The sequence below is a fragment of the Aythya marila genome (assembly GCF_965140915.1).
Source record: "Aythya marila genome assembly, chromosome: 2".
Lineage (NCBI taxonomy): Eukaryota > Metazoa > Chordata > Aves > Anseriformes > Anatidae > Aythya > Aythya marila.
In genome coordinates, this window is record NC_139043.1 from 58,710,721 (window position 1) to 58,732,209 (window position 21,489).

Genomic DNA, 21,489 nt, shown 5'->3' on the forward strand with positions numbered 1-21,489 from the left:
CGTGTGGATGTGGCTCAGTCATTTGTCTTCCTGATTAAAGCCTTTGTATAAGCATAAGTAGAGAGCATAACTCACCCTGGGTTGAAGGAAAACTAAAAAAGTCCCCCAAAGACAGCAGGACATGCTCTTACTGAGCCCTAATGCAAGCTGTAATTAAAAAAAATAAAAAATCCAAAATAAGCTTGGCAAAAAAAATATCACCTGATTCTTGCCATAAAACCTGGCAATCCCATTAAGTTCAGATCAGTTGAAGCAAATGTGCGTGAAGAAACAGTGGTGCCCCTAGGGACTCTGCAAACCTGAATATTAGAAAACTCCCATCTGGTGATCAGCTTATGAACCAAAGGAAGTGTAGAAATTTGCTGGCAAACTCTTCAAAACTCTTCTGCGTATTGAAAAGACATTAGTGGAGAGGCTATATTTTGCTTGGTATTGTTTCTATTACATCTGGTATGAGATCTTGGTACCACTGAGTTCAGCATCAAAACCCAAATGAATTCTAGTGGGGAGAAGATTTCACCTCAAACGAGGTTACATCTCAGATGCAGTTTTGCACCTGGCTTAGTTCTGACATGTAATTTGGTGAGCTGATCGTTCTGATGACAAATGTGCTAAAACACAACCAGTGCTTCCTGTCCTGTGCTTGAATCCTGTGTTTGCTTGTGCCATGATCTCACAGTGCAGGTGCAGATGTTGGGGCTGCACTGAATGCGTTCAAGCTGATCCAGGCATTTTCTACAGTAGTAAATGTTTTCTCAACGTGCTGAGAAATTCAGTCTGTCATTTCAGCAGCCATCCTCCTCAAGGGTTTGGCAAGGATCACAAGGTGCTTGAGCGGACCAGTTAGCTGAGGGCACTCTGTTTTACATGCCTTGCCATGCCAGCAAAGCCCAACTCCCCAAATTTAGCCATCCCCTAACTGAATTAGGCTCATTTGAGAGACTACGGCATCAACAGAAAGATTATCTGTAACATCAGTGAGCTTTGGGGCAGCCTGACCTCTTCAGCATTGTCCCAGGGTGTTGCATACCGTCCCTAGGTGGGTTTAAGGAAAGGTTGGACGTGGTGCTTAGGGACACGGTTTAGTGGTTATAGTGGTGGTAGGCAGCAGTTGGACCTGTTGAACGTGGAGGTCCTTTCCAACCTTAATGATTCTGTGCTTTGAGCCAGTGTGAATGATCTGCCCTTCCACCGGGTCTTGCACTGAGTCACTGCTGGCTGGCTGCTGCATCTCTTCAGACGTCTGTTCAGATGTACTCTTCAGCACCGAGGAACATACATACCCGTCATTTTTCCTAGTTTCTTTCCCTTGATGCTGCAGAGGAGCCATAGGTTGCTGACTTTCAGAGAACACGTGGAGATGTCTTCTTTCTTTCCTTTATAGGAGTGATTGTAATTTGAGGGAGATGATCCTATTCACTTTCTTTAAGGAGGTAAGAAAGATTCTTGAAGAAGAAGTAAAAAGGCACGTTTTGCACAACAAAAAGTCAGCATAAATTGACATATTTCCCAGAATGTCTTGCCACGTTAAAATGGATTGGTTTGCAGCATTTCAGACAGTTGTATCTCCCATTTTGTTTTAAGGAGGCTCTGTTCACTGTGTAGGAGACCGAAGAGCGTCTGAAGGAAGCCTGCAGGAGCGGGCAGCAGAGAATTCAGGAGAAGGCAACAGATACCACGTTCAGCTATATGCGAGGAATGTGTTTAAGTGTATTTCCAGTACCTTGGCATGTCCTTAAGAGCTCTTGAAAATAGTGAGAGTTAAACACAGAATTGGATACTTCTGCTGAATGGGAGCCGAGGGCTCCAAATACACAGGCAGCATCTGTCCGTCCTGCCTCCTATGCTGCATGCTTACATCAGGGAGTCTCTGCAAGGATGTAAGGGTTTCTTGCAGGATTTGTCCAGGAATTCATAGTTGCCTTTGGATGTCTATAAGAAAGCTGCCTGGCAGATGCTGTGCTAGTCTGCATCTCAGCCAGAATTTTTAAGAAATTGCAAATGGCAATAAATAATTTCCTTAGCAGGATAGGAAGGTTCCTATTTGTTAAGTGTGAGAGCTTTGCTCCTCCAGCTTTAAATGGGAAACATGTAAACGTCTTTGTAGTCAGAGCAGGTGCCCTGGCTTTTGCACTGAGTTGCCCCTGGTTTTCTAAACAGGTAGAGTACCCTGATCAGCAAAGATTTGGGTAGGTGCAGTTTCAATTCCAACCTGTGAGAAGTCTGACTTGCTCTTTGCTCAGCTACTGCACAAACAGTAGTGCCAGGATGTGCTCGTAGTATTCCAGTGGTGGTGCCCTTAATGAAGCAGTTTGCTGTGTGGCATATGAAAAATTTAATGGGAAGCTGGCTGGGGCTTGTATTAGTGCTTTGCAAACTTCTTAATACATATTTCCATGTAAATGCCTGTCAAGCAATTGCATTTTTATGGAGTTTCAGGTGAGCTCCAAGCGAAGCCCTAGATGATGGGTGTGTTTGCAGGTCTCTGATGCAAGAGGCTTTCCATGTAAATATTCAGTGCTCTTAAAAATGGAGTGGTTTTGGCCTTTCCAAGCTTGTAGTATTCCCTGCTTGCCTCTGTGCGGAGGGCTTACAGAAACATGGCAGGATCTGAATTCCCTCCATAAAACTGGCTCCACTGGTTGTGCACATTATTCTCCCTGTCTCCCATTTAGCGCGTTAGTTTGCTGACAGTAGAGTACACAGCACTTAGCAGCTGGTTTGCGGAACCATCAGTCAGGAAATTATATGATAAATAGGAGGTAGCCGGGTTTAGTGGCACTTTATTCTGCTCCAGCAGTTTTAGCCTGACTTTGGAAAAGTCATCATGTGGTTTTTCTTAAGGGTTGCAACAGGAGATGGCTACAGTGTAGTAACTTATTACACATACACTTGAGTTATGATGTTCCCCAGCTGTATTGCTCATGTGTAAATAATAAACGGTGAGATGGATAATTATGTTGGGTTTTGATATGCAGCTCTGCTCAGTCGGTGCAGGGCCGATGGAGACAACTCCCTGTGCTGTGATGGAGTACGGCTGCTTCCCAGATGGAAACTGCAAACAAGATGCAACCAAGATATACAAAGGATCTTAATGTGAGAGGACTCGGAAAGGTGTTCCTGGAGATTTATGTCCCATGTGTTCAATACAACTTGTTGGTGCTCTGCAAGGCACCGGCCCCGCAGAGGGGAATACCATTTTTGAGTTGTTTAAAGTGCATTTTCCCTTCCCCAGATAGGGGATGATAGATGATCGCGTTCAGCTCCAGCGCTGGCCCTCTGGAGGGTTAAATGGCCTTTCCCTGCATATCTCGGGGGTAGGTGCTCAGCGTGGGGCAGCCTTGGCCGGCTGGGACCCGTCCTGCCTGAGATGGAGCAGGGAGGTACACTCAAACACATCTCTTGTTCCCCTTTTCCCGTGTACACATTGCTGGCTGGCGAAGAATGCATTTCGTGAGGTGGAAGCAAGCATCCTTCATTCAGACGACAGCTCTGTGCTCGCTGGGCGCTCCGGTTATCCCTGACGCGCTGCTCCTCCCGCTGAAGTCCAGTTTGTGCAGCAGAACTGGACTGAAAGCTGCCATGAGGTCGGGTTCCCGGCTCCCATTAGTAAGCCACAATTATTTTTCATTTCTGGTGCTAAGCCCTGAGTCAGTGCGTGGCAGAAATGTGCTGTGGCTGATTGCATGCTAGCTGATGTTTCACAAAAACAAGCCCTGAAACTGGGCAGGCAATTTCAAATGTTTCCAGACTTCCCTGAAATACTGGAAATATTTCCTCACAACGTACGTGATTTTCCCTTCATCTCCTGTGTTTCTTCCCTGAGGGCCATGATTTTTGTTACTCTAGTTTTTCCTTCCCTCTTCAAAACAATAACAAATCAAACCAACTTTAGACAAATGCCAAGGGAAAAATCCTTTTTTTTTAATTTTATTTTTTACCATCACTAGTTGGCGTGAGGCAACTGTTTCCATAGATAACATAATCTAAGAAAAGGATTACATTTTGATGAATAGGAAGGGCAGCACATATGAAGAGAAGATACTGTAAGAGTCGGCAGGCAAAACTGAAGCAGGCTTGGTTTTACACTGAGTGCATAATTAAAGATTTTTTCTTTCTAGAAGCATTTTAGTAAATCCATGACATGACCTAACGTCTGTACTTGTCAGCTTTTAGTATCGGATAAACACATGACCTCATCCCAAGTGGCAATCAGGTAATAATTGGGCAGGATCTGTTTGCTCTGTGCTGCTGGAGAGGCTCAGCACTTCTCGGGGAGCTGTTTGAGTTTCATGCACTTGGGATGCAGCCGGGGATGGCACGGGCTGACCCGCAGCCTCCATACACGCTGGTGGCAGAGGAGCTCGTCCTCAGCAGCGAGGCAATCCTGCCGCAGGCGTGGTGGGGAGATGTGGGGTGGGCTTGTGCTCGGCCCCTTGACAAGAGCCCCAGCGGGAGGTGGGGGCGAGCAGGGGCGGCCCAGGCGCATTCCCCCTTTTGTCAGCCTGGTCGCTGGGGCTCTCTGGAAGCAGTAGGGAGCGGATTCGTGGCAGCTGCGAGCCCCGTCCTTGGAGGGAACGGGGCAGGGGTGTACGGCAGCTGAGGGTCTCCGGGTCTGCAGCCACAGGGACAAAGCAAGCACTCATCCTTTTTAAGAGTGGTGCATGTAACAAACCCCTTGTCCTTAGGCAGATTCCTCGTGATGTGTCTGTCTGTCCGTGCGATGCGGTTAAGCATCTCCGGTACGGCGTTGCTCCGTTGCATTTCCCTCTTAACTTCACTGTCTGATTCACTCCAGATTGTCGTTTCTCAGCAGGCTGCTTCAGTTTTTCTTTCCGTTGTAGGACTGTGCACATCTCTGAGGGTATACATTTTTATTGTATTGTGTTCTCTGCCTTCCCTTTTCTTCCTGGGATATATTTTCTTGTTTTAATAAAAAATAAATAAATCAGGAATGCTTATGAAAGGCTTGATGGTCCTTTTGATCTGACACTTCACATATGGGCACATAATTATTTATTAAAGATTTCTTTATGTCCCTTTCCATTTAAGCTATAAAAAGAGAGCACTGAAATTAGTAAGTAGATACTCATGCAAATACAGTGGGCCAAACATTCAGACAGACCTGTCTGACTGCAGCAGGAAAGCAGAATTCGACCTGTAAGTTTTAGAGCTGTTGGCACACTTTTTAACTATCTTTTCCGTTTTGATCAATGCTGTTTCTAAAGAGTCACTGGAGATACTCAGATATGGGAACCTCACTTGTTTTTTTCAGATCCGCCTCACCTCTTTCCAGCATTCCACCCTCCTGTGCCAATTGATGCGAGACATCATGAGGGACGCTACCATTACGAACCATCTCCCATTCCTCCTCTGCATGTGTGAGTATTCAGTATTTCCCCTCTGCTTCAGCTGACTGGGCTACCTTGAAGAATGGGCAAGTACATGGATCTTCGCCATGCTTAAAACCGTGCACCTGGAGCACTTTGCCAGTGTAGCCGAAGAGAGAAATTTATGTTTAGAAAGCATAGAGGGTGTCTGTTTATAAAGCAAAACCAGGCTGGTGCCTGAGGAATTCCTGTTCTGGTAGGTGGCTGGCAAGTGTTACCTATATATTTTGCTGACATTTATTCTGTGTGCTGTTGTTCTATAAATACTAAATTAAAAAGTGCCGAACCCTGTGAAATACAGCCAGGCAAAACGTGTATTTTGTCTGGATGAGGCTTGGGATTCTTCATAGCTAAAATTCCCTCTTGTGCCAAAGGTTCTTTTTCCAGTGAATGCTATGAAGCATAATGAAATTTTTGGTAAATTTTCATAGTCCCTGTTGTGTGCACGCACAGGCAATCGGTTGATTGATGGGAATGTCACCCAAACAAAATGGCAAATGTGATAGAGCACATGGTTTACACAAAGATAAAAGAAATGAATACCAGTGATAACATGCATTAGAAAAGGGTGGTAGTGGTGAAATCCTGCAGAAATAAATATTATCTTATTCTATATGTGGAGACAGATATCAGCGTTGCAGAATAAAACAGTTGTGTCCAAAAATCTGCTATATACCATTAAAAATGAAGCTGAAAAGCAAGGCTTAGTACTTTGCTAAAAGGCTTGATATATACATTTAATCATATCTACTAATCACCTCTCATACTGAGAAAATAAAAGAAGAAAAGCACAAGTAATACTTTGAAGAATAATGTGAGTTGTTTAGATGGCAGATTGCTTTGCTATGGCTATTAGTTACAGCTGTGTAATTACATATATGCAGAAGAAAAATGAAGTTGTTTTAAAACAAGTCCTCCTCTGTGAGCAGAATTAATTGATATTAACAATCCTAACTACATGCCCAAGTACACACACAATATTTTACTGTTTTTTTGGATCAGTCTTCTATTACTGAATTGTAATTTTAGAGCAGATTTGCCTGGAGGTAAGTAATAAATCTGTGTTGCAGTCTTCTTGGGCATTAGAGGAAAAGTGGGTATTTATAGAAGGGGAGAGTGCAGAAACTTGTGATTTATTCCTGAGTTCCTCTGATGCATCAGTATCTCCACTGATGTCAAACACGTTATAAAGTATACTCAAAAACACATTTAAATTTGCTGCTAAAAACATTGTAAACTGCAGGAGGCAGGCTCATACAAAGTCATTACAGTCATCCCAGATTTTGCAGTGTATATGAACATTTTGACTAGATGTTTCTTGGCACTTTTTTCCACTGTTTTCAAAGCAGAAGGAAATAACCTGTGGCTGGGAGCTCAGGAAAGGGTCCTGCTCCTTCTGAAGCTAATGAGAAATTTGTCTTCAATGTGAGCAAGACCATGGTAGGAAGCCCTAGGAAGCAATTCCTGTGTTGTTGCAAACAAGGGTATCTGTTCCATGGCTTGCCAGAGCAAGGGCAGCAGGCCTGAGCCTGGTCAGCTGGTGAATTGGATCCAAAGTGGATCACTGATGTGTTTTAACTCACATTAGCAGAGGGACTTCTTCCAAAATCTGGGCACCAGCTGTGAGCCTCCACCAAGGCTCCTGATCCCGTGCTGTATGGGATCCTGTCTGGCCCCATGATGTCCCCTTGGGCAGGGGCTTTTGCGTGGGTACCTCGCATCTGCTGCTTTGGGTGACGATGGGAAATGGGGAGTAGCATCTATACTGACAGAGTGCCAGGGTTCCCATAAGAGCTCCTAAAGACGTTGCCTCCTTTGGAGTTCGGTGGTGCTCCCCTCTGGCGCCGCGCTCGGTTGCAGGGATCAGAGCAGTGAGTCACACACGCCCCGCGCCCTGGTACCCCGCCGGCCCTGCCTGGGAGCCCTGACTCAGCTGGGCCCTGCAGAGGCTTGTAAGAGACCAGGAGATCTTAATGCTGTGCCGTATGGCTGCAGGCAGTCGCTTTGGAAACATGCTCTGATATTGGCCCAGGCTCTACGCTGAAAGTTTCCTTGATATTGGCCATTTATTTTTCCATAAACTCCTGTCAATTCTTCTGCTCATTTAGTTTGTGTCACAGTTAAAATGATGAGTTCTAATAGACCCCTGGGCCATTATGGTCAGTGTAATTAAATGTAAATTCACAATTACGCAACTTTAAAAGAAAAAAAAAAAGTGTGTTGGACTCCAAGAGCTTCTTTGTAGGTTCTAAGGTTTCTCATGCTTTAGCAGGTTTCAGGAATATGTTTTAATGTTTGTATGTGACAGACGCCAACAGTTTTCTTGTGAGTTTTACAGACCCTGATGGAAGTATCACTTAGGAGTGTTAGATTTGGGATCTTTTGGAACAATTGTTTGCACTGTAGTCCTAATGCCGTAGAAAGAAAGGAAGGAAGGAAGGAAAGGATGGAAGGAATGAAGGAAAGAAAAAGAAAGGGAAGAGAGGAGGGAGGGAGGGAAGGAGGGAGGGAGGGAGGAAGGAAAGAACGAAGGAAGGAAGGGAGGGAGGGAGGGAGGGAGGAAGGAAGGAAGAAGAAGTGAACAAGAGAAGCAGATATGAGAAATTATTTGAGAATTCTGAGAGAAAATGGCTAGAGCAACAGTGAGGATATGTTTACCCACAGTTTCATCAATGACTTCATTGCATGAGTGGTTTTTCTCCTTGGCTTCATAGCACCTTCAGATGTGGAAAAATAAAAAATATAAAAATAAAAAAGCAAAAGAATTGGAATAATTCCAATTATCCAAGCTCCTAGAAATGTGTTCCAGAACCTGTCAAGCCTTAGTGAAATTAGTCAGGAATAATACAAGTGCAGAAAAAATGTGGAGGGGGCCTTGACCACATGATATCTACAACATATACGCATAGTTTTGAACAGTGGCCAAATCAAAAAACAAAAACAAAAACAAAAAAACAAACAAGTGGAGGAATTTTTAAGGTGTTACAGGTCTCTTATTTACGTCCAGCTCTAAAGATACACTCATATTTATATGTATGATTTTTGTAGTTTAATTGCTGATGGGCAAAACTATATCCCAAATTTCACCCTGGAGCCAAATTTTATAACTGGGTTATAAACCCCTAAAGCAGGGGTTTATGTTTATGATGGAATAGCTGACAGATGCTTATGTATACTAGGACTAGCAGGCATTGCTGTAATTATGCTATCGTATCCTATCATTAAAGATTTCAATTGAAAGAGGTTTATAAATTGCTCTTCTTCTTAGATAAACCACCCTACATTAAGGCATCAACGATATGGTGCAGAATTAAATTAAAATCTCATAAAATGAAATATGTTCTGTATTAGCTGTTTGACACTTAATTTGCCTCTGAATGAGTAGAGGAAATCACAAATTAACCTGCCTTTGTTTTTCCAACCATGGCTTATTAGGTGTTAGAACAACTGCAATTACAGACCAATAATAACCCCCAACCCTTATGAATATGTACTGAAATATGTCACTTTGTGTTACCAAAACCTGTTTGTTAGGACTGCTTAGTTATCCTGGAATTTCCACAGTACATCCTCGGTTTATACTTCAGGGAAGACGTATGAAACTTCAGTTGTTCTTTAGCAGCGACATATGAACACTGTAATTGGATCCAGAGCATGTGTTTTCCTATTATTTTTATTTTTTTTTCAAATTCAAGGCATGAATCTTATTTTTCAAGATATTTCCAGTAAACTGTAATTCAGTTTTACTACTTTTCATTGAACTAGCAAGATAAATTACTTGTTAAATATCATATGATTAAAACATACCAAAAGAAGCATGGCTTTAAAATAATCCCACTGCTTGTTTTGGTTTCCTTTGTTGTTGCTTTTGTCTAGCTCTTTCTTAATTTTCAGAATTGATTTCTGAAGTCAGGTACTAAAGCAGAAACTGAAGCTAAGCTCATTTTTAGTCCTTGACATTTGCCAGGCCATCCAATAGAGAGAGACCCCTTCTCCAAGTAGTGTCCAGTGATTCAAAATCATGCTGCTGCTGAGGGTATTTGAACATAAATTAATACTTTGAGCATGCTATTTTTTTTGTTTTTATTTTTTACTCCTTAGGAGCCAAGTCATAAATTTGCTGTTAGGTAGCTCTTAGTCATCTGATGTCTTTGTTGGAATGAGTCGTTAGCAGTGAGCAGAGCAGAACAACAGCATCTCGACTATTTTTATGACAACACAAATGTAAATAGCTTTATAGTGCCACAATTTTAAAAATTCGGCTTAGCCAGGATGAGAGTTTCGTTAATTAGAAGGAGAAAGCTCCAAAGGCAAAGACTAACTTTTACTCACAGATTTAACTGCAGTGCTTTAAGAAATTAGTGTCTGTGGTCACTCATCCCCACATCTTTAGGGCGCTGTGTTAACAGGTTTCTCCTGATCTGCTTATTACAGAGTCGGGTTGGACAGCCTTTACGGAGACCTGAGGTAGTATTGCCAGGTACCACTTGTGGCTGTGAAGAAAGTCTGGCCCACAGAGGTGAGGCAGGGGACGATTGCAAAGTGGCAATGTCTGGAATGGCTCCAGAGTGCCTGTGCATGTCCTCAGGGTGGTTAATGGGCATGTTGTAGGAGGCTAGTACGAAGTTAAAGTTTCAGGGCTGAACATACCACAGGAACCGTGCGTGTTCCCAAACGTTCATCCACTTAGTCTTCATCTCTCTTTCTCTTGCCATCCCATTTTCTGTTAGCCCTGGGCTGTGAGTAAGGGAGCGTGAGCAAGGAAATCCAAATGAAAGTGAGCCGATGTTACCGCACAATCACGGCCAGGAGGAAGCTGCAAGTTAAAGCTGCTGTCTTGTAACTTCCTTGAATCAGCAGTACTCCAGGCTCCTTTTTTCTAGTTGCTGATTGAGGCTTGCCGGGATCCAAGTTTGGCAGTCACAAGCTCCGAAATTACGCACATGCAGATAATTATGCATGTGCCTAGCAGTAATCCCTTGAACAGATATTTTGAACTGCATGAATGCACCGGCACTAAAACAAAGCATGTGTTCTGTTTGCAGTCAGCTTCAAGTTCATAAAAAGAGAGTCTGATCCTGGATATGTTATTTCATATCTAATTTTTACAGACATCAGTTACACAAGGGTGAAAAAGAAAGAAAAGTCAGGCCCAGGCATTTAGCTTTCATCACCCCCTGATTTTGCAGTAAAATGGGGAATGTCCAAATGTGAAAAGAGCAAAGCGTTGGCCTCGCAAATTGTCCTTGATGTTGAGAGAAACTGCTTGCTATACGGTTCATAGGACATTTTCCTAACCTTATCACAGATATTTTGATTTTAACCTTATACTTTCTTTCCTAAACTCTTACTCCTTTTAAAAATCTTAGTGTTTTAACCTCCTAAATCTTCTACCTGCCACTTTATCTCAGTGTACCTCTAAGCCAGAAACTTGACCAGGAGCTTCTCAGTTTGTCGGAGGATTCATTGACTCTCTTACAGTGGGAAGGAGAGCCCCAGCCAGTGTGAAAAACATCACTGGCTGAATTGGCTTTAATTACTTTAAGACTTGGAAGAAGTTTTATTGTTTAGCCTGTAGCCATTGAAGAATAAAGGCTGAATGAAGATCTTAGGACATGAAAAGATGACAGTAGTTATAATCTTTACAAAATCATCCATGAAAGCATTTTCTGTAAGCAGGGAGAAATCTTGAATAGGAAGCACCCCAAGAAACCTGTCCCTGGAAGAGGGGAAGGTGCAGCACCAACTTAAGCAGTTAATATCAAAGGACATTGTTACAGCAAGCATTTGAGAAGGAAGCACTGTGGTCCAGTGTCTTGGTAAGCTTATTTGATTTTAGTTTATGCCATGGATATGCACGTCACAGGCTCTGTAGGCAACACACATGCCTCTTGGTGACAGAGCGGTGTGCTGATGGTAATTAGTAGAAGTAAAATAGCAGGGTTGGATGCCCACGTGTAATCATCAGGAGTTTTCATTCAGTGCCAGACGTTTTACAAATCGGGGAAGAGGAGGCCTGAGTCTAGGCCACAATTGTGCTCTCTCATGCAGTATGTAGTGTTGCATCATTTAAAATAGTGAATCAGTGTTCTGTTCAGCTGGTACTACTTGTTTAGTAATATTTACCGTAAGACTTTCAGATCATAAATTCTCCTTTGCAAGCACGCTTGCAGAGCAGCTTCAGAAGCAGACCGCATTTTTAAAAAGTATCTGAAACTGCGCAAAGTTTGGAAAACACATGATTCTTTGTTTGGTGGCATATACTGAAGGGTGGAAAAAAATTGGTGGCTGCTACTGTTAACATTTGTGATTCTAAAAGCTGGAAGAAAAAAAATGTGCGTGCATTAAAACAGGGAAATATCTTTGAATGTAGCTGTTTTACATAAATTCTTTTACATTGATTTGGTTAGGTAAGCTCTAGTCTAAAGTTTCTGCACATTCCGTTGAAGTCTTTACATTTCTCCTGGCTTTCCTTCCTTCTAGAAAAAACAGACACTATTGAGAAAATAGTATCTTATTTAAAAGATCTTTTATGCTGGCAAATAAATTGTAGATCAAATGAGGATTCATTGCTAAAAATCATCCCCATTTTTAGCGAGCACATTTACATGAAAGCCAACAGAATTGCCTCTAACTGCACCAGATTAAATTTGGTTCACATCATTCATCTGTTTCTGTTGCGGATAATACTTTGTGACATAATCATTTTCTCTGGAGTAGCTAATTGTAATGCCAAGGAACTACAGATTTATAAAGGAGAAACAATAGCGGCAGATAAATATTGCTTTAACAGAGAGTCTTTGTTCTTACACAGTGAGCTTGATTTCAGGATGGCTGGGGAAGTTATAGCAATTGAAACACGAGGAAAATTTTGGTGAGGCTTTTAATGTAGAAGGAAAATCTAGACCTTGTAAAATGCAATGATTTGTTTTGTTAAAAATTATTTTGTAGAAACTTTCCCCCAAATTTCTATTCATCTCTTGTGTTAAGAAAAAAATGACAACAACAAAAGACATAAAGACATAAACATAAACATAAGACATAAACATAAGACATAAACCTTGTCTTTTTCTTTCTCCATGCCTTTTCCTGCTGTTATCACAAGCTCTCAGAGGCTGTCTGGTGCCCTGACAGCCACCCTATAAAGCCACATGCACAAGTGAGATTCACCTTGTATTCTTTCGTGCTTCACAGAGAGCCAAAGATGCTAGAGAAACAGCAGTCCCCAGATGTATGAGAAAGGCATGCCTTCACCAGTGGGCTGCTGGCTGACCACCATTCATGATACAGTCACTCAGTAGCAACAACAGCTTGCAGGACAGATCCTGGCACGATGTAAAGGGAGGAAAGAGAGGGGAGATGCTTCGGTGGTTGCTGTGTTAAGTACACCTGAAAGGCTGGTTGGCACAGGTTCATCTGGGGGGACCTGAATCCAGTTGAAAGGGATTCTTAGAGTGGTTTGCATGGATTATGGTGCTGAAGAGAAACAGCTTCTAGTTACCAGCATTAAGGTCTGTATTGCCACTGGACAGCAGTGCCACTTAGCTGTTTTACCCCATCTGGGCTGTTAACAACACTTAGACGAATTCCCGGCTGCCAGTGAGAAGTGGTTCCCTAAGGCAGGCTTTCAAACCAGCATAAATTAAGAGCTGATGGAAGCAAAATGAATGGCCACCAAAGTCATGCCTCAGGACACCTTTTCGCGTGTAACATTTTGCTGTAGACTGAGAAATAACTAGGCATGGCTTCGAGCATTTGGGATGCTCCCTGGGTGCGTGTATATGTACAAGTGTGCACATTTGTGTGCATGTGCGTGCACCCTCTTCATATAATAGGATGAGTGTCTTTTCTTGGGTTTATTATCGTGGACTTGGCCTGAGTTATTTTTTATTTTTACAGTTAAAACTAGTGGAAGGATCTATTCAGAGTCTGAGAAAGATGGAAAATTAGAGGGAAAACATGAACAAAACAAGTAGGAAAAATATTCATGCACAAAACCACAGAGGATGCAAATCAGTGGGTCATTGTCTTAATTTATCATTTAACCAAAAAATGCACAGAATAGCTGCAATACCAGAGTTTTTGCTACTCGAAATTTATATTATCTCATTCTGTTATCAGCTGCAAAGAATGCAAGCTCTAAATATAGTGCACATTCAGAGGCTCCGAGCCTGTGGTTTCTTGGACAAAATTCCTGTGTTCTTTGTGCTGTAGTCAGCAGTATTAGTCGAGTGAGCAGATATTGACTGTGGTATTCACGTGCAGTGAACCAGAAGCAAGCCAACTCTATAGAGGCTGCTGTCAAACTTGTTGCAATGGCCTGTGAGGTACTGGACTGTGACAGACTCCTTTTTTTTCTGTACAATTCTTCCACTCATGTTAAATCTTGCTTCAAAGAGAACTGAAATGTTACAGTCTTAGCGTTCTTTCTTTCTTTCTTTCTTTCTTTCTTTCTTTCTTTCTTTCTTTCTTTCTTTCTTTCTTTCTTTCTTTCTTTCTTTCTTTCTTTCTTTCTTTCTTTCTTTCTCTTTTTTTGCTTTCTTTTTTTTTTTTTTTTTTTAAGTGTAGTGGTGAGATTTCTGTGTTATGAATTGGAAGCCCCTAAAGTGAGAGTAGGTATAAACTGGAAGAAATGTGAGCATTGAGTATGTCTGCAGCGTAGGAGCAAAGAGCATCTTCATCGTACTCTCACACAGTCCTTCCCCAACTTGGGTTCTCTCCTCCCCCTACAAAGGCATCATGGCCTATAATCTTGGAGTATGGATTGAATTTAGTTCTGAATTTTTCAGAAAAAAAAAGACAAGGCAGAAATTAAATACCACCTTGCTTCTGCCACCCTTCACTCAACCCAGTTTATTATTTATATGCATGTATGTGTCCATATTTGTTTGGATATTTGTAACAGAAAACAGAACAACAACAGAAAGCTGTTGTTGATTGTGCTTCTGAGATGTAAGAGACTAAACTAGCTACCCCTTGCATATTCTGTATTATATGATGCATAAATGAAAAAAAAAGGACCTTAATTCTACCCGTAGGAATGTGCTCAATGGGTATTTTGTCTGCGTGCCTCAGGGTAGACTGGGCCAACGTTTGTGACTGATTTTATCGATTAATAGAGGAAGTGATTCAAAGAAAACTGCCAATGCAGTTTGATTTTTGCTCTTAGGATGGTTTACATGACCAAAGGAGGACTTGGGGCTTTCGTTTAGAAGATGCTTTTCATTGAAGCTGGGGCCTATGTACTTGCTATTAAAAACTAGGCAAGGATATGTTGCGTAGGCCCTTCAAGCATTGAAGCTGTAGGTCTGATCCTGCAGTAGGTTATGGCTGCATTTATAGTTGGCTTTGTAAGGATGTTGGTGAGTTTCTGGAGACCCCGCAAAGGTTAGACACAGAGGCAAAACATCCTGAAGAAATGAGCCAGGAATACGTTTCTTCTCAAGGAATGAACTGACCTGTCTTCTCTTGAAAGCATTATTTATAGGGTGCTGTGACCACTGGTGTTAAGGATCAACAGAAAATTAGGGAGTATTTCACATGAGAGAGAATTTCTAAACATATCAGATTTAAGTGGCTATCTCTTTAAAGATACACATCTTTCCGTCCCGCATCTCCTGCTGAAATTCAGCCTAGATTTATCATGGCTTTTTCTCTGGCCTGTGTAAGAAAAGATTGATGGTCTAGTCCAGTTTATAGAGGCCACCAACACAAATAGCCCCATTTAACAACAGTGTAGACAGATTTGGTGGGGAGGGCAGGAGCTGTATGACCAGGAGCAATCAGGTGTTCTCATCTTCACGGTGGAAGATCACTATCAGTGTACATCATCAAGACAGTACCAGGAAAGCTTGCATAGCTGGTCTCTGCCTTGGTTTGCTGTACTCCTTCCGTGGACATCAGGCTTTTCTAGGAACTATGTTTCTAATATCCGATCATTAGATTGAATTGTGAAGGTGCAGAGGTAGCAAATGTGTAGGTTGTCCTGCTGGTGCAGCTGTGTCCCACATTGGCCAGTTTGTTCTTTTTGGGCTTTTCATCTGCAGCCATTGCTAGCTGTTGTGTTTAGGGAATTAATAATGATTCCAGCACTTAGATACTGCATGTATGTCAAAGACTTCAAACCTGAACTTACTACTTCTACTACTACTGCCAAAACATTCATTTGCTTTATACTTACTTAATGCTTGTTTTTCACATATTTTCCCCCTATAGCCCCGGTAGAAGTGGTGCTCCCACCCATTTGGGGTTTTTGAGATTGTTAAAAGATACAGCTTGGCTCAAGGAATGCTTTTTAAACTCCAGTTCTGCACACAAATAAAGCAAGAACTGCAGTGTGAAGTCTTTGTCCCTTGCTTCTTCTGATGGCTATGGTATTCCAGTCATTATACATTCAACATTGGTGAGAACCGACTTGTAGTGCAGATTATGTAGCATCACAATGGCTTTCAATGCCTGCAAGATCAAATAAAGAAACTGGCCCATGTAAGAGAAAACTTCTTAGCCCGACATGAGAACTGAGTGTTTTCCCACTCTGATTTGGTTGCACCCCAGCCAGTCCCCACAGCTGGACCTTTGGTACTGGAGTGGAAAATACAGGAAGCAACTGTTGGCAGAATTTCTTTCTTCCCCCTCATAACTTAGATTTTTCAGCATTCACCTTTGCTATACATCGTGCTTCACAGAGCTGTGCATTCTGCTGCCCTTGTGGATGTTGGTGCTGATCTTTTGCTTGTCTGGTGTTTGTGGTGGTGCTCGGAGGCAGAGAGAATGCTGTCCCCTGGTTTCCTGATAAGCGATGCTCACAGAGAGCTGAGAAGCAGCTGTGTTTTCAGTGACTCCTTGACTTCCAGTCCTCAGTGCAGCATATACGTGCACGTGGTACTGCCACTGAATTAGCAATAAAGAGTAATGCTCTCAAAATGACTCCCCCCCCCGCCTTGTCCAAATTAGCTGCCATGGATTGATGTGGAGTGGGATGAGTCATGTCTGAAATTGCCCTCTGTATTTTATGCAGACAGTAATTTCTGTACATCCATGTAATTGTTTTTGCTGCAGGTGGTACTGTTAGGTGAGAAATTCTAGCTGGTGCGCTCTACGTTCAGTAGTAGTCGCCAATCCTTGTGAATATCAATTTTGGGCTGTCTGGTAATGTTAGTACAGAAACGAGAAGCAAATCCTGCCACACCTCAACAGGAATGATTAATGCTGAACCTTTGCATCACTGTTTCTGTTAAGGTTGTAGTCCTTTAAAGTTAGAATTTGTCTAATGTTCCCTTCACAAGCAAATGTTGGTAGCAAGTGCAATATGACAGACTTCTGGTCACCAAATGTGTATTTTATTGTTGTCAGCTTGCTTTTGTTTTAAGCAGTTGAGATCTGATTTCAGCATGTATAATTAGAATTGAAGGAAAGTTTTCTTCCTTTCTCTTCCCCAAATCTCATTTTTGTGATGTTGTGGACATGACTTAAAATAGGAGCATGAAACGAAAGCTGAGGGGTTTGCTTTGCTTTATTTGTTTATAGTTTGGAAAAAGAATGTTTCTTGCATCACAAAACAGACTTTGAAGGGGGTGTTCATATGAGGTAATGTGAGAGGCTTTTCAGGTATTTTAAGGGGCTGAAGAATGCCTGCTTTCTGCTGTCTTAGCGGAAGGAGTTAAGGGAAGAAGAGAAGCACAAATTTGCTGAAACAATAGTAAGCGTGACATTCTCAAGTGCTGGGCAGAGAGGGCTTATGGCAGCAAAGGAAATAAATGAGGAGAGAGGTACTTGTAAGTACTCTAAAAGCTTAGTTCTCTAAAAATTTCAAAACACTAAATTAGGGGAGTAATAACCCATTAGTTGGAAATGATGTTTTTAAGAGAGCAGAGTACTTGTGAAATTGAAGTATCAGTTGATTTCAAAGTCTAATTTTATTGTCACCAATCCCACCCATGGCAAGAGAAACTTCCCAAGCATACCACAGGAGCGTTGGTGAGGCTGACACCAGGCTCGCCCTCTTCTTTCTGGTCAAGCAATCCCCTGGCGGGTACAGGAATCTGGTCTTCAGACTGTCAGAGTGGATCCCAAGGAGCAATGAAGTCTTTCCTCAGAGGGTATCGGTGCACATGGGTAGGAGCAGTGTTTGCGTGCTGGCTGCGTCCGGGTCCCATCTGTGAACAGCCAAAAGATGAATGAGCAGGAGTTGCAGAAAGCATTTCAGCTCTCTTCTTAGCTCCCTACCGTTTGGATGTTCTTTCCCCAGTCACGCATGCATGTACGTATCTGCGCCTTCTCCTCTGTACATAACAACTTCAAGGATATTTTGTAAAAGACCTTCAGGCATTTTCTGAGTGTTTTTGAACCACTGTGCCATTCACCGGTGTATTTGCTTGGATAGAGGTCTTCTTTGATGAGGTTTTTGTCATGCGCACCCACTGAAGTTTCAGTGTACTCAAGCATTAGAAAAGCCACAATTTGAGCGTCTTTGTTTTCTTTGTTGAGCTGTTTATTTTGCTTTCTTCCCACACAGTTCCCTGGCCTCGCTCTGACAACTGCTTTTCTGCATGAATTACATTCCTCGGGGCCGCAAGTCTCCTAATTCTTCCAGTCGATTTGATTCCTGCCTGTGTGATTAGTCCTCTGCTCCAGCACAGAGTTGGTCTTTGCCAAGCAAACTGCTTGCTAAGTGCCTTTAACATGAAGACCTAACTACATTTTTTAACCTCATTAGTGCGTAGGGCACTGCTTCATTCCAGCTTAATAACATGGCCACTATTGAATCATCACTTGCTCTAAAACAGGTTACAAAAAGGTTACCTAAGTTGTCTGGTTTTCTTTTCATATGACTGTGCTTTTGCTGGGTAACAGTCAGTCTCTTTCAGCACATGTCCAGTTTTAGCTGGGAAGTCCCTCTTGGAAAGGAAACCCATCAGTTCTGTTCAGTCAGATTTGTGATGCTGAGAAATTTTGTCTTTGAATCTTCAAAAGATATTTGGCACCTAGTTGGAAACAGCGAATCTAATGCAGCTGTAAGAAAATGTGATTTGGGGAGAAAAGGAGAAGAGGCTTTGGGGGAGCTGATAAAATTCCCCCATTTGTTTCACCTTTGGAGTTACGAAGATCTCATCTTCACCAGTTTAAACGCAGACTTCTCACTATAAGGCTGGATTTACAGCCATGCAGCCACAGTCTGCGCTGGTTCACTTTGTCTCACAGGACCAATTTTTAGCTGAACGTATCGTCACTGAAATTTAGATTTCAGTTGCAATTGCCTGTAAACTTGAATGGAAAAGATATTCCTGGACTTAAAAATGTTGTAAATAGACTAAAAAAAGAAAAGTTTCCTAAGAAGACAGCCTCACCAGGGAAGCAGGGAAAGAAAAGAGGCACTGGGTCACATGCCACTTGTGATGGTGCATTTGTGCAGTTGCATAGCACAGCCACTCAGAGGGTGAGACTTCATGATTAATGGTGTTTATTCTTGACAGAAGCCTCCTTTATTTATCTGCAATACAGTTTAGTGATTTTATCAGTCACCTGAATGAAAAATATTCAGTCATACCAATATTGCAGTGTAAATTGAGTAGAGTCACTTTTTATTATATCTTTCAGCCTTATCATCTGCACAGTAATTTTCTAGCAGGGGTTTGATATAGAAAGGCTGGATTTAGCTGTACTTGACACAAAGCCTCTTCAATTTCCCCTAAAAGTTCAGGCTACTCTCAGAAATGCGTATAAATATATATATAAAACCCTCTTATCCAAGCAATTTCAGGATTTGAAAGAATAAAGATAAAATGCACAAACCTGGATGTGAGAAATGTTGTTAATGTGAAAACATCTAATAGCTCTGAAGCCACTGGTGAAATGCTCTGCAGTGTTTAAGCTTGTGGCTTACTGCAGTTCTTTTTGCATGGCTACGTAGTCCGACTTTCTTCTAATCAATCATCATCCAACTCCAATCAGCATACAGGCAGAGCCTATCGCTCATCCTGGGTGTAATTTCAGAGTTGAAGACTATAATGGCCACATACAGCACATTAGTCACTGTGATAACAGCTAGTGGCACTCCTGAGGAAGGGGGAGGTTGGGGGAGAGGGGGAATAAAATTCTTCTCATTCTCACAGTGCATTAGTGAAATAGGAGCAAATGTTAAACAAATGTTTATTCAATTAGCTGACTTAACAGCATTAAGTGTGAGAAAGCTTCTGACACTCCTTTGACCTGCTGTTTTGCGGGAGGAGAGGAAGGGGAAAGGGAAAGAAGAAAGGGGTAGCGGAACGCAGGCAGGATTTATATATATGCCCGCATGCTCCTGTGATGGTGCCTCTGTGGTTAAACACTTCAAGAGATGGCAGGCCCTGCCTGTAACTAGGAGGAAGCTAAAAGTTGAATAGCAAATGAGACCACCTCTAGAGCATCAAGAGCGAATCGCAGAGCATGGAAGTTTGCGGTAGGAATGCAGTTGGTAATTTCACTGTCCGATCTGTTATTAATAACAACAGATAATTAATTAGCATGCTGTAGACCTTTTAAACTTTCCTGTTGCACTTTGAGCTACCACATGAAAAATGAGTGGTTTATGGGAGGTCCATGGCAGTCTCTCGTCTAAGCAACACATTTTCTGAGCTTATTTGAATAACATTTGCTTGGAATGTGAGTCTGTTACATATTTTCAGTCAAAAGTTGTGCATCAAATGTAGCTTTGATAGTTATCCTTGGTGTATTAGTGGCCACAAGTCATTAGACTTGGAACCAGCTGAAGATGGGGGAGGAAAAATGTACCAACACTGAGGCTGTGCTGTGTAGATACAGGATCTTATTCTATTTATGGTTCACAGAAGTCAGTGCGAGCTGCGTGAGGTAAGACAATTCCTTGGTAAGGCTCTACCAGAAGCAAGCAATGGAAATCCCAGCTGGCCAAACCTGGCAAGCATTACTTTTATTGATTGTTTGCATTGCTGTAATGTCCAACAGCTCTGTGCAGGGTCAGCACTCTGTGGAGTGAGCACTGTGCAAATACAAGGAGCTCGACAAAGACCTCACAGCCAATATGTTTTGGCAAATGAACTCTAGTGAGTCTTAATGTGTGTGAAAGCAGGTTAACGGTGAGATTATCGCTATGTGAGAGTGAGAATATGAAGCCCAAGCTTGACTTGGAGAGACATTGAGAAGACAGTACAGGGTTTTATGTGCATTTTGAAATAAATAAAAAACATAGTATCTGCATACACTTCTTAGGAACACACGAAAAGACTCCAAACCAGCACTTGTGCAATGAAGAAATGAATATGCTCAGTGGCATCTGAAGCAGCAGTTGCTTACTGTACAGATGTTAATTTGGGATGAAAGTCATCAGTGTTACAGCTTGACCTTATGTAAACAAAATGTTAAAAATATTAAATAGTTGAGTGAATATACACTCTTTTTTACGGTATAAACATCTCTTGAGTGAGTCCACAAACTGATGGTCAGGTTATTTATGAAGTATTGCAGGTAGCAGAGAAAGTGAGTAAAAAGCTGGATCTGCATTGAGGCAGTCCATCAATTGAAAATAAGGAATGCAGTCACTGACTGAGGATTTGGTGTGTTGATTAATGTAGCCAATTTTTAACTGTAACTACATAATGTTAAGACTTCCCAAATAAGGAAAGGCGAACCAGAGTAATATGCTTTTGCTGTGGGTCATCAGCTGGTTGTCTTGCATGATTTCCTGCACCACAAACATTTCTTGTGCAGTCACTCGTATCTTTTTCTGTGCAATAATACATTTTAACTTTATGAGGGAAAAACATTCTGATCTAACCCAAAGTAAGGATGTTTGTATGTTTTATGAATTTGCATTCCAGAACTGCACCTGTTTTGTAAGATGCTGTCCTTGCCACAGTGAGAAAATACTCATAGCATAGTATCTATTGGTCTGACCTTGTAGACACCAAGCACTTCCTGAGCACTTTGCCACAGTTTTACATCTGGGCAAACAGCTGAAGAGCAAGTGAGCAAACTCCTTAAAGGTGGCAGATAAGTGATGGAACACAGAACAGGGCCTGTGTACTTCAAATCCTGGTCTAGTTGCTTTTATACTTAAGCTACATAGGCACCAACCTATTCATGT

At 42.0% G+C, this 21,489-nt stretch overlaps 1 protein-coding gene across 1 annotated transcript in view; it reads left to right on the top strand.

Moving 5' to 3' along the window:
* Positions 1-21,489, top strand: part of GLI3 (GLI family zinc finger 3) — a 208,881-nt gene that overhangs the window by 107,938 nt on the left and 79,454 nt on the right. The window contains exon 4 of the mRNA XM_082753540.1: positions 5,276-5,381. Coding sequence (XP_082609666.1) covers positions 5,276-5,381 — 106 coding nt within the window. The remainder of the gene's footprint in view (positions 1-5,275; positions 5,382-21,489) is intronic.